Source organism: Taurulus bubalis (genome assembly GCF_910589615.1).
Source record: "Taurulus bubalis genome assembly, chromosome: 14".
Lineage (NCBI taxonomy): Eukaryota > Metazoa > Chordata > Actinopteri > Perciformes > Cottidae > Taurulus > Taurulus bubalis.
The window spans coordinates 24,457,803-24,474,751 of record NC_136602.1 but is presented as its reverse complement, the minus strand read 5'-3'; the positions used below and the strand labels follow the sequence as shown (position 1 = coordinate 24,474,751).

Sequence of the window (16,949 nt, the reverse complement as noted above, 5' to 3'; positions counted from 1 at the left end):
AACGATTTTTTTTTTTTGGAGTGAGCCATCTTTACAATAGAAGATCTTTGATGTGATGCGTTGAGTCTTGGCCAATCAGCGTCCCGTTTTCTCGACAAAAAAATTCAGATTTTGGCCGAATGGCTGTCTATCACAGAGATGGCTGTTCTATCACAGAGATCTGTGATAGAACATCTTAGATGTGACGTGTTTTGGCCAATCAGCGCTAAGATGTTTACAGCGCCCGTTTCTCAATATGCGTGTCTTTCTGTACTTGATGAGAAAACTCACAGCTGAATCGTCCCTGCTGGCGGGAGCCAGCGCCGCCCCCTCCGGTCGCGTGGTCGCGAAATGCTCACAGACAGTGCTGAAATGTGCGCTGTGAGGGCGCCGCCCTCACAGCGCACATTTGACAAATGGGTTGGGGGCGCCCGGCCGGCCCTGATCCTACCTATACGCTCTATACCTCCGCTGCACCAGTTTCCAGCCCTGGTTCCGAGTCGGGCCTTGGTGTTACTCCCGCTTTGGCCCAAATTCCAGTGTCAGCCTCGGCGCCCACAGTCTTCCAGACCGCTGGGGGCTAACGATTTGAACACGCGTTTGCTGTGAAAAGTCACCCATCAAACTCCTGAATTTTCACCTCTTCTCCTCCCCTCTTCATCCACTCATTCTAGGTTCCACCTGCCTTAAGAGACACGAGCCACATCATGTCTGGTCCACAGGGGAGGTACCAAAGTGGGGATCTTTCTACCGGCCTTCTGTCAACTTCTGCTAAGGAGCCCTTTGAGTCCCCAAATCCTCCACTTCCTGTTTAGAGGATCCTGACATCCTGGACCTTTCTCGTACCCTACTAACATTAGGGAAGTGTCCCAAGACACACCTCTCTGCCACCTCATTGGCCCTATAATTGTGCATAGGGCCAACGAATGAAATACTAATTTAACACTGCTACCATTATGAGTATCTTGTTATGCCACTTGGTCTCACCACAGCTGTGGTTCAGGCTCCGGTAAACAACGTTCTCCATCACATACTCCATCAGTCAGTCGTCGCACCTTGAGGACATGCTTATCTATTTACCTGATGAATAGACCCATGCTCAGTATGTTTGTCAGGCCCTGCAGCATCTCCTGGATAACCAACTATTTCTTAAAGCTGAGAAGTGTGATTTCCACGCCCCATAGGCTTCATTATCTCCCATAAGCGAGTTCAACATTTCCTGTGTTTTGTTAACTTCTACAGACAGGAGCTTTAAGCTTTGAGCCTCCGAAACACCAGAGGGCGGACAAACAAAATGAATTGTGAAGAATCAAAAAGAGTGTAACCCAGAGACATTCCCATAGCCTGGAGGTGTAATCGGAAAAACGCCATAAACCAACCTCCACAATGACAAGGAGGGATCGTAATTATGTATAAATTCATATCTCATAATAATAGATTACTTTACTGCCTTTATGCAAGCCCTGTAAATAAAAGTTTTAAATGCATTAGAAAGAAAAGAAGGTTGAAAAACAATTTGATTTGGCTGCTAAATATTTACTCAAAAGAAGATTTTTAAGACCTCCTGTTTCTAAAGCATCTTAAAACAAACCTATTGAGTATAATCCCTCGACATGTAAATAGTTTATGAGTGCCGCAACCACTTGCGCACCATGCACCGGCCGTCATTATCTGGCGTATAAACTAAGCTTTAGTTCTATCGATGCTCTTCTGCATGTTCTCACCTCACCCCATGTTCCAGGTCCTAGTCAGGTCAGGCTCTTCGCAGGCTGAGGGAGAGTTTCACCTCTGCACACATCCTTGCTCTCCCAGACGCCCAACAGCAGTTCACTGTGGAGGTGGAAGCATCGGATTTTGGAATCTAAGCTGTTCTCTCTCAGCGTTCCCTGGCAGGTAACAAGGTCCATTGTGTGCAACGGGGCGCTGCTGGTGGTCAAGGTCTCATTGGAGGAGTGGGACCACTTGCTGGTGGCAGCAGAGCAAAGCAGACCCTCCTTTGGCGCGACCATAAAAACTTGGAATGCATCTGATCGGTCAAGCAGCTCGGTGCAAGGCAAGCCCTTTCTTTAACTGTTTCCATTTCTCTGTCAGCAACCTGTAACCTGATGCTCGGTCCTGCTTGTTTTACCTCAAGTCTGATCTCAGTTCTCCCAGCATGCACGTGGGGGCCGTCACATGGAGCATTGAAGAGAGGGCAAGGCAAGCCCTAGGGGACACTCGGGTACCAGATGTCTGTTCTCCGAACTGGCTGTTTGACCCAATGTCCTTCGATTCTCAGGTTATACGTTGGGCTCACACTACTCTCAGCTCCATCCTGGGAGACGCAGGACTGAGTCATCACAAAACAACCCAGAAGGTTGGGGAATATGCGGCTGCCTGTGATCAAGGTCAGCTGACCAGGAGCTCAGCTGTGTTGGTTGAACGTTGATCACCTCATCTTGCACGTGCACACACATGCAATCACACATAATCAGGATTTCCGCTGTATTAGATTCAGTTGGGATGGATCTGTTGTGGCTGACATTTGATAAGACAATAAATGTTTTTCGGTCTTGACCTCTGGCCAGCTTTCCAAACTTGAAAAGAATATTGCAGCACATATTGGGATAGCAAGACGCTTCTTGTGAAAGGAAACCTGTCCTCACTTTATCTGCTGTCATTATGCTTTGAATGAATGCATTCCTCTAATAATTAAAATATAATAGTAATAAAATTATTGCTTTTTTTGTCTTTTCTCTTACATTTCTTGCATCATGTCCAAAAATGCACATGTATTAAATGTTACATGAGACCATCATCGTAGTTATTATAAATATGTTCCTCACGTGGACTAAATGAGCTCCACACCAAAGGAGATGCATCGTATATGTTATGTTACAAAGGTAAGCAGTAGGAAGGGGCACGACTTAAAAGTCAGTGGATAATTCAACAAAAACAACTGAGTCTAGTCCTATGTTGGAAACAAACAGCTGGCTCCTAAAGTTATATTGTGTACAAGGGGCCATCTCAATTCAATGCTGTGTCAAACATTATATCCCCTAAATCTGTGTTTTTCAACCTTTTTTGAGCCGCGATCTACGATACAGAACACCAACAACCAAAAAAGTTACAAAAGGTCACATTGTAGCATAATACAGCATATATAGTAAGTATTGCGCTACCTACTGGCATGGATGAGTATTGAATGACTAGACCAGCCACTATATTGCAGCTCAGACGCTCAACAATGGAAAATTATTTGTGGCAACTAAATAATATCTTTTGGGATCGATAAAGTGAAATTGGACATTTTCCCACGGCACACCTGACTAGTGGTTGAAGATCACTACCCTAAATGGTGTCACTCTTGGATCCATCCTCGTGTTTTTTGTGACTTAATGAATTACTCGCTTACTGGATTGTATGCTACAGTAAATGAAATTTTGTGATTTAAGATAAGATAAGAATCACAAACATGGATGATTTCTGTTCATTATGTGACAACTACTTGAGTTTCCATTGCTTATACTCATTCTGTGACACAGATGTCCGTGGCTGCTATAACAAAGGCAGCAACAATCCTGCCTGAGAAACCTTTAACCTGTTTCCCCCGGTTAAAAGTGCTTCTTAACCAAAGCAGGGACGCAGCAGAGACACAACACCTACTTGTTTGTGAGTGGCCCTATGAAGGGGTTGGTAATCAGCTGTACGGTGGCCTTGGAGGCGAAAAGCAATCCCACTTTGACATTCTCATTGACCAGCTTGTGAGCCCCGGGGCACTCGGAGGAGTTGAGCGGTAGCGCTGTAGCAGCGGGAGGCGTAGGCACCAGGTCAGTCGCCCCAGCCGTGGCGTTGGAGCCAGAAGACCGTACGCTGTTGTCGTATAAGGACACAATGCTGTGGAAGGCTGCTGGAGGACCCTGCTGCGACACGGTCTGGTTCTGCAACGTCCTGTCTGTGGGCTCCAGGCTGGCCAGGTAGCTGGGAATGATGGGAACTAGCGGGCAAAGAGAGGCGAGAGGAAATGGATGCAATGAAATATGACACAAACACTGACTGATGCTCACTAGCATGATGCTAATCCAGCAAAACATGTCAGCAGAGAACAAAAAGGGTTCTTCAAGGGTGAGCCACAAGGACTACCGAAAGAAAGAAAGAAATGAAGACATTGTTTTTTTAACAAATAAATGAAAACAACAACAACAAAACAAAGTTAAGCCCACTTAGCCCGAGTGGTATTTATTCAGCCCAATACAATGAAAGTAAAAGGAATTAAAACGTGGCGCTCAAAGTAAATGTTGACATGAATGAAACCAAAGGGCGTGTAGAGAACACGCGACCTCGGTGTTCACAGTAACAGTAATCTTGACAGGGAGGCTTATGGGTTATCCAGAGTAACCAGTTCACTGCAGATGTTTTATTTTGTTACTTTTAAAATCTTTGACTGCCACAAAAGATTTCATTCACCTTTAATGTTCTGGGTGTTCAGAGACGTTTCTGAATAAATACGCTAAATACGTAAAGAACAATGCAGATTACCTCTAGATCATTTCCTTTTCATGTCAAATTGTAGCTTTCAAAACGTAGATCTGTAATTAAGTCTTAGATGGTGCCATTAGCGCTGATCATTTAATGTATCAGCCTAGAACATTTCTTCTTAAGGCTTTATTGGGGAGCTAAAGCAGAGAGGTGGCGTACAATGGGAGTAGAAAGAAGCTGGAGCAGCATACAACGCCATGCTCTGTTTTGGCTTCACGGTCAGCATCCAGAAGCCCAAGGCCTATCCCTAAAATATGAAGTATCCCATGGCAAACACAAGGAGCATACCACTGATGCCACACCCTTTCAGTACATGTGTGACGTGCTATTCTCAACTGACGAACCTGCTAATCACCTCTGAGCGTACGCTGCGCTCCAACAGGCTTTACAGTATGACTTTAGGCAATTGGCTACTACAGTTTATTAAACATTGAGATTTTTAGAATCAGAATCAGAATTAGCTTTACTGGCATTGTGTGTTTACACAAACATGGAATTTGACTCTGGTTTCACGTAGCTCTCATCGTACATATATTATATACAATAAAGAAGACAAACATAAAAAATACATCAAAGACATCAAAGACATCAGAGACAAAGTATAGTTGCTTTGGTGGTGAAATAAAGCTACAAACAAAAGAAGTAAAGAAAATGATAAACAAGGAAAATCTGTAACTACAAAACCTTTTTAAAAGAGAGAAAGACTAAACGATTAAATAATGAATATATAACTCATGTAGTGAATTGGAAATATGGCCAAGGACTATACATGGCCCTGTCATACATACACTCTCCAAATGATACAGTCATAGTGATGCTGGACACAATACGATCATTTTAAATACTGCAGTGATTGTTGGGTTAGACTTTAACGGCTGCACGGAGGAACAAATGTCATTTATCGGTCTTCAGGTTATTTTCAACAATTAAATGAAATCAATAATTCTGCATCAACAGCCAAGTCTGCTTCATACCGTGATGTGCTTTATTTGGCCTTAATTCAGGATCTTTTCACCATAACATTCTCCAACTAGATGAGAATGGGTCCATCTGAGGAAAAGACCCAGTCTGCTGTGACAGTATGGCTCATAGCTGGAGGTCTGTGTATACCGGAGTGTTCCTGATGTGTGATCCAGCAAACACTTCTCACGGCAGATGTAACGCAACTTGTTCCAATGAGAGCTTCAACCACAGTGCACTGCGGCTGCTGCATGGTCTCATTCACTAAACCAGCCCATTCATGTACCCTTTAAATCATTTTCTTTTTGCAAGTAATAATGATGTCAAACTCGGTTTTAATGGAATAATCAGCGGAAATGATGGCGTGCTTTCAGGGGTAAATGAGTAATTAATTATAGGTTTAACGAGGCTGCCGCTTGTGTTACACACATAACGCGTAGAAAAGATGATTGATGACACTTTAAATACAATAATAGGTTATGAATAAATAACACCCTGACTATACGCACTGCAATATCTACTATCATTTATCATAATAGCCTACTATTGTTACTTCATCACCAGGATGCGCCATTCGGAGACGCATTAGCACATGAGGGATGTTCCTGTCCGGATCATGGAGAGCTTTGAATATCTGCTAGCTTCAATGTCTCAGATCTTAAAACTGAATCTAATAAATACATTAAACTTGCACTATATTTCAGACATATTGAGCACATCATGATACGGTGACTGGCCGGTCTGCTGTGCTGTAATGACAGCCAGCTGCGCGCATTTGGACCAACTTGGTAAACTGCGCTCCCTGTTGCGCAAAAAACAACTTTGCAGAGATGCAGAGGTGAAGGAAGCAGTCAGCACCTACCGACTACAGTCAGCAGCATGTTGTCCAGCAGCAGCGCGACGAACACAATGAAGAGACTCAGTCTCCTCGACTGCCTCTCCTCTCGGAGCCATCTGATGACATTAAGCTGCCGGAGCGCGTCCAGTCTCCCCATGGTGTTAGTCCCGACACCGCGAGCTGGCAGACCGGATCACAAGTCCTTCTGCAGAGACACAAGTGGCAGTGATGGGTCAGTAACTTTCACAAATCCTCCCAGTCTACATGCAGCAGTGGATGAGGAGGATCGAGCGCACACACCGCTGCATGTGTGACACAGTGAGGCATCTTACCTCTATGCACGAGGGCCAGCGGCAGATGGGAGGAGGAGAGGCTGTCTTTCTACTGACTGGACCCGCTGTTGACGTCATTCAACCTTTATGTGCACAGTCCCTGACGGAGCCGCATTCAAACCGCAACTCCATCAGATCAGAGCCCGACGACACGAACAACAGACATGATGACAGACACGCAGGATGATGAGAATACCAATACTGACCCGGTGCAACACGGGACCTCTGCTTAGAGCCAGAAGCCCAAAGAGACCCTGAGACCCAAAGAGACCCTGAGACCCAGAGAGACCAAAGAGACCCAGAGAGACCAAAGAGACCCAGAGACCTAGAGAGACCCAGAGAGACCCAAAGAAACCCAGAGACCCAGAGAGACCCAAAGAGAACCAGAGATCCAGAGAGACCCAAAGAGACCCAGAGATCCAGAGAGACCCAAAGAGACCCAAAGAGACCCAAAGAGACCAAAGAGACCCAGAGAGACCAAAGAGACCCAGAGACCTAGAGAGACCCAGAGACCCAGAGAGACCCAAAGAGAACCAGAGAGACCCAAAGAGACCCAGAGACCCAGAGACCCAGAGAGACCAAAGAGACTCAGAGACCTAGAGAGACCCAGAGACCCAGAGAGACCCAAAGAAACCCAGAGACCCAGAGAGACCCAGAGACCCAGAGAGACCCAGAGGACCCAGAGAGACCCAAAGAGACCCAGAGAGACCCAAAGAGACCCAGAGACCCAGAGACCCAGAGACCCAGAGAGACCCAGAGGACCCAGAGAGACCCAAAGAGACCCAGAGAGACCCAAAGAGACCCAGAGACCCAGAGAGACCCAAAGAGACCCAGAGAGACCCTGAGACCCAAAGAGACCCAAAGAGACCAAAGAGACCCAGAGAGACCCGGAGAGACCCAGAGAGACCCTGCTTCATTCAGTTTCCACAGAGTGAACGACGTCACCTGTGCTCACAAGTCATAGTTCATGATTCTGTGGATCTGCTTTCACACCAGGTCATTAACAACAGCGCCACACGTACATCCTCTTGCTTCTTTGGATTGATGTTACCAGACAACAATATCATTTAAAAAAACCTATAAAGAATCATAACTGGCCCAACTTATAATTACAATGTTTTGTAATGTTTTATTTAACATGTCTTAATATATTGAACCTGATGTGAGCACATGTCTTGAAGAAACTGAGATAAAACAAATCAGATAAAAATCGTTGTGACAAATACGTCACATTGGAAATTTAACCGAAAGTAACATATATGCACAATACAAAAAATAATTATGATCTGCTCAGTTAATTTGGCTGATTCAATGATATTTAGCTAACATATTTTATAGTGTTCAATCCAAAGCATATTAAAACAAATGTAAACCAAAAAAGTCATGTCCATTTACGCCCAATGTGACATATCATTTTAAATATTTGACACTTTTTTTGAAAACAATGTCAGAAATGTGTTAAATGTGGTCTTTTTAGTCCCCCATAATTTTCCTTGCAAATATAGTGAGGCTATCGTGAGTCGTCCCAAAACGAGAGTGAACCTGGGGCTAGCTTTCCCTCGCTGGTGAGCACCCTATGGCTCCACTGAGTTTGACTCTAATAATGGTCGTTTCATAGCGTGCTCTTCTGGTGTTGAGCTCAACGTGTCCTCGTACAACGTTTGTTATCTTTTTGTGCATTTACCTACAGGTGTCAATGTCCGCTCGTTACATGAAATAACTTTGCTTAGGTTTAGGAAAACATGGGAGTCCAGTAAATCAAAGGAAAGGTGGCGTTTGTTTCACGGTCAACGGGATTCCAGGTCCCCCAACCTGGAATACCTGATGTTGCCCCTTATTGTTACGCTCTCCGGAGAAAGCGTACGATTTAATAATGGGACAAAAAAGGGCAGGGTTCCAAAAAACGAATAAAAAAGGAGTCTAACAAGGCATCAAACAGGACTAACACAGTCTAACAAGGCATCAAACAGGACTAACACAGTCTAACAAGGCATCGAACAGGACTAACACAGTCTAACAAGGCATCAAACAGGACTAACACAGTCTTAACAAGGCATCGAACAGGACTAACACAGTCTAACAAGGCATCGAACAGGACTAACACAGTCTAACAAGGCATGAAACAGGACTAACACAGTCTAACAAGGCATCAAACAGGACTAAGACAGTCTTAACAAGGCATCAAACAGGACTAACACAGTCTAACAAGGCATTAAACAGGACTAACACAGTCTAACAAGGCATCAAACAGGACTAACACAGTCTAACAAGGCATCAAACAGGACTAAGACAGTCTAACAAGGCATCGAACAGGACTAAGACAGTCTAACAAGGCATCGAACAGGACTAAGACAGTCAAACAAGGCATCGAACAGGACTAAGACAGTCTAACAAGGCATCAAACAGGACTAAGACAGTCTAACAAGGCATCGAACAGGACTAACACAGTCTAACAAGGCATCGAACAGGACTAAGACAGTCTAACAAGGCATCGAACAGGACTAACACAGTCTAACAAGGCATCGAACAGGACTAACACAGTCAAACAAGGCATCGAACAGGACTAAGACAGTCTAACAAGGCATCGAACAGGACTAACACAGTCTAACAAGGCATCAAACAGGACTAACACAGTCAAACAAGGCATCGAACAGGACTAACACAGTCTAACAAGGCATCAAACAGGACTAACACAGTCTAACAAGGCATCGAACAGGACTAACACAGTCTAACAAGTTAGACACACAGTACGAACCAACACTGGGGCAGGAGACAGACAGGGTTTAAATACATGGGCAAGTTGCAGGTGATTGGACACAGCAGGAAACAATCAGGGACAAGGCAGACAATCACAGGGGCAGGAAGTGCGGGACACTTCAAAATAAAACAGGAAACAACCCAACTCCGTGACACGTATATTATATTCCACTGCAATCGGACAACAACTCAGCTCATTCTGAAGTGCACAGACCGCTCATCCAGACCGAGCCCTCACTGGGGTTAGTAGATCCTTTACTGCAGAAGTCATGAACATATATGCAACAGTTCTGCCCTAGCCATCTCGATGAGTTAGCGAGCATTAAACATTTAAAGAAAACTGTTATCAGCATTAAAACATGTTCTGTTGTCAGAATTCATATTTCAACAGCGGACTCTTCTACAGAATTACAACAAGATCACAACTGTTTAAGAGCAACAGGTGTTTCAGTTTATCAAGTGAAGTGTTAACTGATGACTTTCAGCTGTGGTTGATTATGTAAACAGATTATGTAAATGTTGAGTACTCCCTGTGTTAAAATGGCTACAGGGATATTCCAGACCAGTTTGTTCACAGGATAGGCAGCAGCCTGAGGTTGAGAAAATACACTGCAGGGAAGTGTTCTATTGCCTTGAAATTGTTAACCGCAGAAATCTCTTCATTCATTGTTTGTTTGTTCACAGGTAGCTAGCTACGATGGGTTAGAAACACATTATCAGGAAGATCTTTTTTAATCTCAGACAGTTTCCAGCACGTATGAACGAACTATGAACTCCAAATATTTAGAACCTACCAGTGAAAGTACAAGTGTCGGCCACTGAGACGCACCGGCCACTCTGGTGCAGGACAGAGATGGGAAGGCGGCTAGCTAACAACTCCTATTAATGTTGGAGCCTAATACAAACATAAGTACTTGCATGGCCTGGTGGAAATGAATGTAATAATGTAATCACATCTCATAGGGCGTCTTCGAGTCATATGAGATGGAACAGTCATTTCAAATGTTTGAAGCTTTGACTCAACAAAACAACAATAACACCAGATCACCTCTTTCAATGAGTGCCATTCCTTAATCCCACTTCTTTTAGTCTGACCCTGTGTGAACCTAAACAAACATATGATCATAACATATGATCGTGCCGCTGTGGTTCAGTGGTCCTTCTATCAGAGGACCAGCGGTTCGATTCCTGGCACCGCTAGTCCGTGTCGATGTGTAAAATCAAATGTTTCCCGTAGATGTGTAAACGGTGTATGAATGTCAGTTAGTCCTGAGGCACGCGGGACCTTGCATGGTAGCTCCTCCCGCCAGGGTGTGAATGGGTGAATGATGACATCTTTGAGTGGTTGAAAGACTAGAAATGAGAGATAAAAGTACAAACTGTGAGGCAGTATTCACATTCAGTCAGTTGTGATGTTAAATATTGGTTTATCAATGAAGGGGAACCTCTAGGCGTTAGAAAGAAAGTAAACCAGGAGAAGTGGAACATGCTCTGGATGGGTGTTCCGGTATGCCTGAAGAGAAACATCATTAACAATGATTTAAGACTTAAGATGAGCATAACGGGAAATCAGAGCAATGGAAGCATAGGCTGTAATACACACCTAGTTTATTCATGACTATTTATTACACTTTTTGCTTAATGGTGTTGTTTCAACAACACATTGTAAAATGCTTCTTTGTTCTTTTATTTCTTGACCAATATCTCCACTTGCATCCCTTTAATATTTGCAGCATATTTGTACCAGCTTTTTTTACATGTTGTATGTATTGCATTTTTGATATCTTGTTATTTATATCTGCATAACACTGCGGGGGCCAACAAAGCATTTCAATGCACAATGCATAAATATTTTGAGTATGTGACTAATAAAGCTGAGCATGGTGTTCATTGTGTTGATACCTTCCATGTGGGGACATCTGCTGGGAAACCAGTGGTATGGCTTGAATGGGAAGAAACCGGATCAGAATACCAGTCTCACTGATGTCATTTAAATAGTATTTTTTTAGATTTCTATTGGAATTTCATTCTGTACTTTTGATTCTTGTCTAGCAACATTACCAACGCAAATGATTATATTTAAAAACCGACTTGAAAATAGTCTGATTCTGTAGCCAGAAGATTCATTGCAACTTGGCTGTTGTGGTGTTTGTGATTCCACTAGGCTTTTAGTTAAGCCAGGTACATTTTATTTAGATGGTCCAATATCACACATTTCCGCAAGGAACTGTACAATCTGTAAACAGTACCATCTGTCCTTTGACCCCTTCAGAATGGGTCAATTCCCCTAAAACACTAAAACACAAAAAAGGACAAAGCGAGATCAACTGAGGAGGGATCGTCTCAGACATGCAATAGATGTGTGAAGAGAATAACAATACATAGAATGTAAACACACTGTATAGAAAGAAAATGGATCCTGGAGGATGTAGAGCAACAGAGCCTAGTCACAGGACCTCCTTTCCTCCTGGAAAGAGGTCAGGTGACATAAACTCAGGAAGACGGTCCCACAGCTCGGCTTAGTCTTGAGAAACCAGGAAGTAATGTGCTGCTCAATGTCAAAGAGTTGTTCGTACACAGACTGATAACCTCTGATTAGGCAAGTTTCCATTCAAATTGACAGACATTTTTTCCATCCACTACTATGCGATCAGGAGGAGTTCGGCACATCAAGATAAAAGATAAAATCCCCTGCACACCTGTTTGTTTCATGCATCAATGTGAGGAAGATTACTGTCTCCTCAATACACACAAATCTGATGTTTTGTTTTCCAGTGGAACGAAAGCCTGAGACGTTTTAGTTACATGCTTCATGTATGATTTATTCACTAATCTATGAACTAAACCTGCTCCATTGCACTTGGTCATATTACATCTTTATCGATACATAATCGGAGTGCAATATTTTGACTATTTACACATTTACGCACTGTTTACGCACATTTTCCACTCTGATTTGCTCTAATTCACTTACTGACACATATTGCCTGAATACTTCTGCTTTGAAAGGTTTATTGTGAGGTTGATACATTAAAACATTTAAGTTGCGGGCTGGAAAACCAAAATAATAGATTTTAATAGATCATAATATTGGGGAGAAATGCAGAATTGGGTCATAATTCCCCTTGCGTCATCACTGCAACACATTACATGCAGTCATTTGAGCCATTGCACTGATATCAATTTGAGCAGCTTTAAGGTATCCAAGCGCACTTCCCCCTTAAGCTTTCACAATAAAGGACAATTAAGGCACTCAATTGAATGGATTTAAGGGACACCAAGGGGTTTGGGTATAGATTGAGAGATGATCTCTCTGTTTACATTTAGGTCATGAATATAGGTAAAAAAGAAAATATGAAATTGTTTCGTGGCTGAAAGTAGTCGTCTTTGAAAGAGCATATTGGCCTCTTCGCCCCAAGACAATTTAAAATTGACCACACAGAAAAAAGGCAACAAAACACAGCATAATATTCAGGCAAATAGAATAGTTTCAGCTTCAGGATTTTGGTGTCATAAATGTCCTTTTTATCTAATTACATGTTTTTTATTACTTCACCCTGAAAGCTTTGAGAGAGGTGGGAGGAAAGAAAGACACACCTTGGGAATGAATGCTTCTCCCTTCCTGTAACAGCGGGAAGCTCGGAGACCTCATTGTTGAGCAGCAGCACCACCTTGTGGTCTGCTAACACTACTACAGGGTTTCCACTGACGTCGTGCAGAAACTCTCACAGAATGTTGTGTAGCTCATGAGAGCTGAATAGTATAACTAGTTAAAATACAGTTAAGTGTGCCTCTAAACAAAAACATATTGAAGATAACATGGCAATGTCCACAATTACATTAAATCAATCATTCCTTCCAAAGAGTGTGAACTGCTTTTATTTGATGATAACACAATAATTGTGACTAAGTAAGGAAGTACATTAACTCAAGTACTTTTGTACATTAAGTACATTAACTCAAGGCACAATTGTAAGGTACTGGTGCTTTATTTAGGAATACTTCATATTCATTCATATAAACTCATCCGTGTCTGCATTGACCTTCCAATATTCAAAACCCAAATCAAAACCCACCAAAACCCAACTGCTTTCATTGTGTGACTGTGTGCTCCATGCTCTTATTGTTTTTATTTGTATTGTTTCTTTGAGTACCACGAAAAGCGCTATATAAATTAACTGTATTATTATTATTGTTTATTCTCTATAATATTTGTTTAACTTTTGGCTATTACTTTAAGATTTGACAGCACAACTCCAAATCCTAAATCAAGAATTGAGAATCAAAAGAAACACAAACCTGGTTCTCCCAAAGAAAGGGTCTTCTTATTTATTATGGGCCAAAAACTAATGTGTTTCATCTCAAAGTTATCATCAACGTCTTCAAAACCAGTGGAAATGTCAATTTATAAGCAAGTGAGGTTAAAAAAACATAATCACGTCATAGAATCCATCTGAGAATGAACCGCCGTGACAATCAATTTCCATTTGAGTTTTTCTTTATTATTTATCGTGAAATGAATATTTACACTTGTGACTTTACTATAACGTACATATTGTGATGTGAATAGCATGATATCATTGTTGTGATAAAACAGGCATTATTACAAAAGAAAAGCAGGCAGACCAATAGAAAGAAATGTCCTGAAGTCAACATGAAGTGTCTTCGATATATAAAGGTATGGAAGTAAGAATGGAGTTTGTATCTTATTCAATTTCTATTCATTTATTTTTGTACTACTATTTTAACTGAAAGGTAATTACACAGAGAATGACTGGAGAGTGCAGAAATGTGAGTTCATGTTAAAAACTAAAGAATTAAAAAAATCTGTAAAGAATCATTAAAAATGGAAACAGCATCTGTTCAAGTGGAGCTTGGTGTGTCGAGTTCAAATGTTAAGAGGAGACACATAATGAAATCTTGAGCTCCATGGGGTGCAATAACATAGACATTTTATTATATTATTTTATTTATATATCTTCAAAAGTATAAGCAATAAAAGAGGTTTATTTGAGTCAATATATGGATCAGTTCCATCACCTTTTGCTGTATTTGGCTGACAATTCAGTAAAAAACATGGTTGTGTTTTTGTCTTCCTCCGGTCGGGACATCACATTTTGAGTATTTGTGCAACAGAGCCGACCCGACGCATTAATGAACTAAGTGGTTGCTTCTGGCCGCGCGGCCCAAGAGCGCCTGAAGGATCCCACAGCCTGACAGAACCCGGGCGGCCCTATATGATCGTGTCCCGCAAATCATGCAACTCCACTTGTGTCACAGCGAGAGTCAATGTTTACAACTTTGATGAGAATCGCCATGAGAGTGAAGTGCGGGAACAGCATTCAAAAATCTGGTTTTCTCTTCCAAGGCTGAAAAACGATGTATTACATTTGATAAACACCAACCGGTACCGCTGTTTATGAAGATGAACCACCGGCAGCCGCCTCTGTGAGGACCAGTCCGGAAAATATATGTGTGTGATGCCTCACTTAAAGATGCACATCATTTCTAAACAAGACGATGGTTGTTTTGGGCCCTCAAGACGGAAAGCAATACATTGACAGCTAAAGCGTTGCTTTGCTGGGCCCACTGCAGGGCGATGTGGATGCTTGGAGCCAAGTCATAGCATAAATGGTATAATGTATAATAGGAAATCTGGGGGAGCCAGTTTGAATGGGCCTGATGCAGCTGATACAATTCAAAATAGTATTTGTTATTTATAAGGTTCTATCGTTATGCTTGTCAGCAGAGGAGGTTCAAGCACACAGCTCAGTGTCACATTTGATATTTCGACAATTTCTTATCAGTTATGCTAATATTCACTCATTTTAAGACTCTATAGAACATATTATATTAATACATGTTTGTTGATGACTCATTCTGTTCTGCTACTGCTGGGTACTTAGTTTTGTTGGGACGGTGATTAGCTAACGTCCAACAGAATGAAACTACCAGTACACGGTTTGGTTCAGTGCTTCATGTGAGTGTCCTCAGATTAAAGCCTGTGAATGGGTGCTATGCTGGTGTACCATGATGTCCATGATGTCCATGATTATAACATGTTTAATCATGGTGGGAACCTACTGTGTATTCTTTATCCAAAAACATCCAGGCGAGATATCTTATTATACCATGTTATAATGTATGGTAGATTATATGACTCAGACTAGTAATTTTGAGTTCATTTAGAGGACGATTGAACCAAGGGTGCCTGCAAACTCTTCATGTTGGTTTTACCAAAGTACATGTCGATATGTCCTTCGTCAAGACACTTCATCCCTTAAATGATACATATAATATAGTGTATTGTGTGACAGAGTATTTAAACAATGGATTGGCTTCATGGAGGTGATGAAAGATACAGCTGAGAGGAAGTTACAGGATGCAATTGGATCAGAGAAAGCCACATGATCCATCTATCCATTATGCACCCTTTTCCATTATGCACATTAGTCCACCACTTTATATCCTTTTACTATTGTAAGTGGTTAAACTCAGATGCTGTGGTTATTCTTTAACTTGGGGTTAAGTGTCTTTACCAAGGAAACTTTGAAATGGACTGGAGGACCGGGATCGAATTGCAGATCTTCTGATTGGAAAGTTGACACACTCCCTCTCTGAGCCACAGCTGCCCCAAGATATACATACACACATGATATATCGCATGTATACTGCAACAAAATAATAACACTTCTACAATGCAAAATAAAGTGTAAAATGTGTGACACAGATGTAAACCATGTATTTTTACTCCTATCTTAACTTTCTCTTACTTGTTTTATAAGATGTGTGCCAAGTCAGATTCAGCAAACAATCCTAACTCTGTAAATGACCGGCATAAACACGATAAATGTCACTGTGCATAAATTATAGCGCGTGTCGGGGAGGGTTTGTGTAATGTACCCTAAAGCCGTGCAATTGGTTGTTCCCTAGTGATGGTGTGGCCCATTTTGGGGCTCATCTGGCATGCTCTAGAACAGCAGTGGGTTGACTAGAGGTATCATGAGCTACAAATGTGCCTGAGTGATAATCTGATGAGGGCATGAGACTCATGGTAGACTGGGACACGAATCCATAAATCCAATTGTGGTAAGTACCTGAACATATGGTGAAACAGGGTTGGATCGCTCTGTCTGTGGAGTTACGGCTCTAACAAGCTACAGATTTGTAGAAGCACAGTTAATGGTCAACTAAACCACGACAACAAACAGAAATCTGTCTCTGCCAACATATCACCACACTATCTTTGAAGGGATTGACATGCTAATGCATCCAAAAAAATAACTGAAGTCAGCCATGTCCTGATGACCTTATTATGTACAGAGACAAATCCACCTTCAAGTAGTGCATCATTTTAGTCATTTTAGTGATAAAGTGCAGAAATCCTGAGTTCTGACTTGTAATCAAATCCAAGACTATTTGTCCACCTCTCTATAGAGGTAAGGCAGAACAATTGCTAGAGTACCACATAGTACTAATACTCATTCCATGGTAAGATATTTAAACTCATTTTGAATATCAACCTCCTTCATTGGGCAAAAGCGTTTGGCACATGCAAACTTTGG

General features: G+C 42.0%; 1 protein-coding gene across 1 annotated transcript in view; it reads right to left on the bottom strand.

Moving 5' to 3' along the window:
• The window catches only part of slc18a2 (solute carrier family 18 member 2), a gene marked incomplete at its 3' end in the record, with an annotated part of 29,292 nt that extends 22,831 nt beyond the window's left edge, over positions 1 to 6,461 (bottom strand). The window contains exons 1-2 of the mRNA XM_079229603.1: positions 6,320 to 6,461; positions 3,625 to 3,955 (exon numbers count right to left, since the gene is read on the bottom strand). Of these exons, the coding sequence (XP_079085729.1) occupies positions 3,625 to 3,955; positions 6,320 to 6,452 (464 nt within the window). The 5' untranslated portion in view covers positions 6,453 to 6,461. The remainder of the gene's footprint in view (positions 1 to 3,624; positions 3,956 to 6,319) is intronic.
• Positions 6,462 to 16,949: the final 10,488 nt, after the last annotated feature.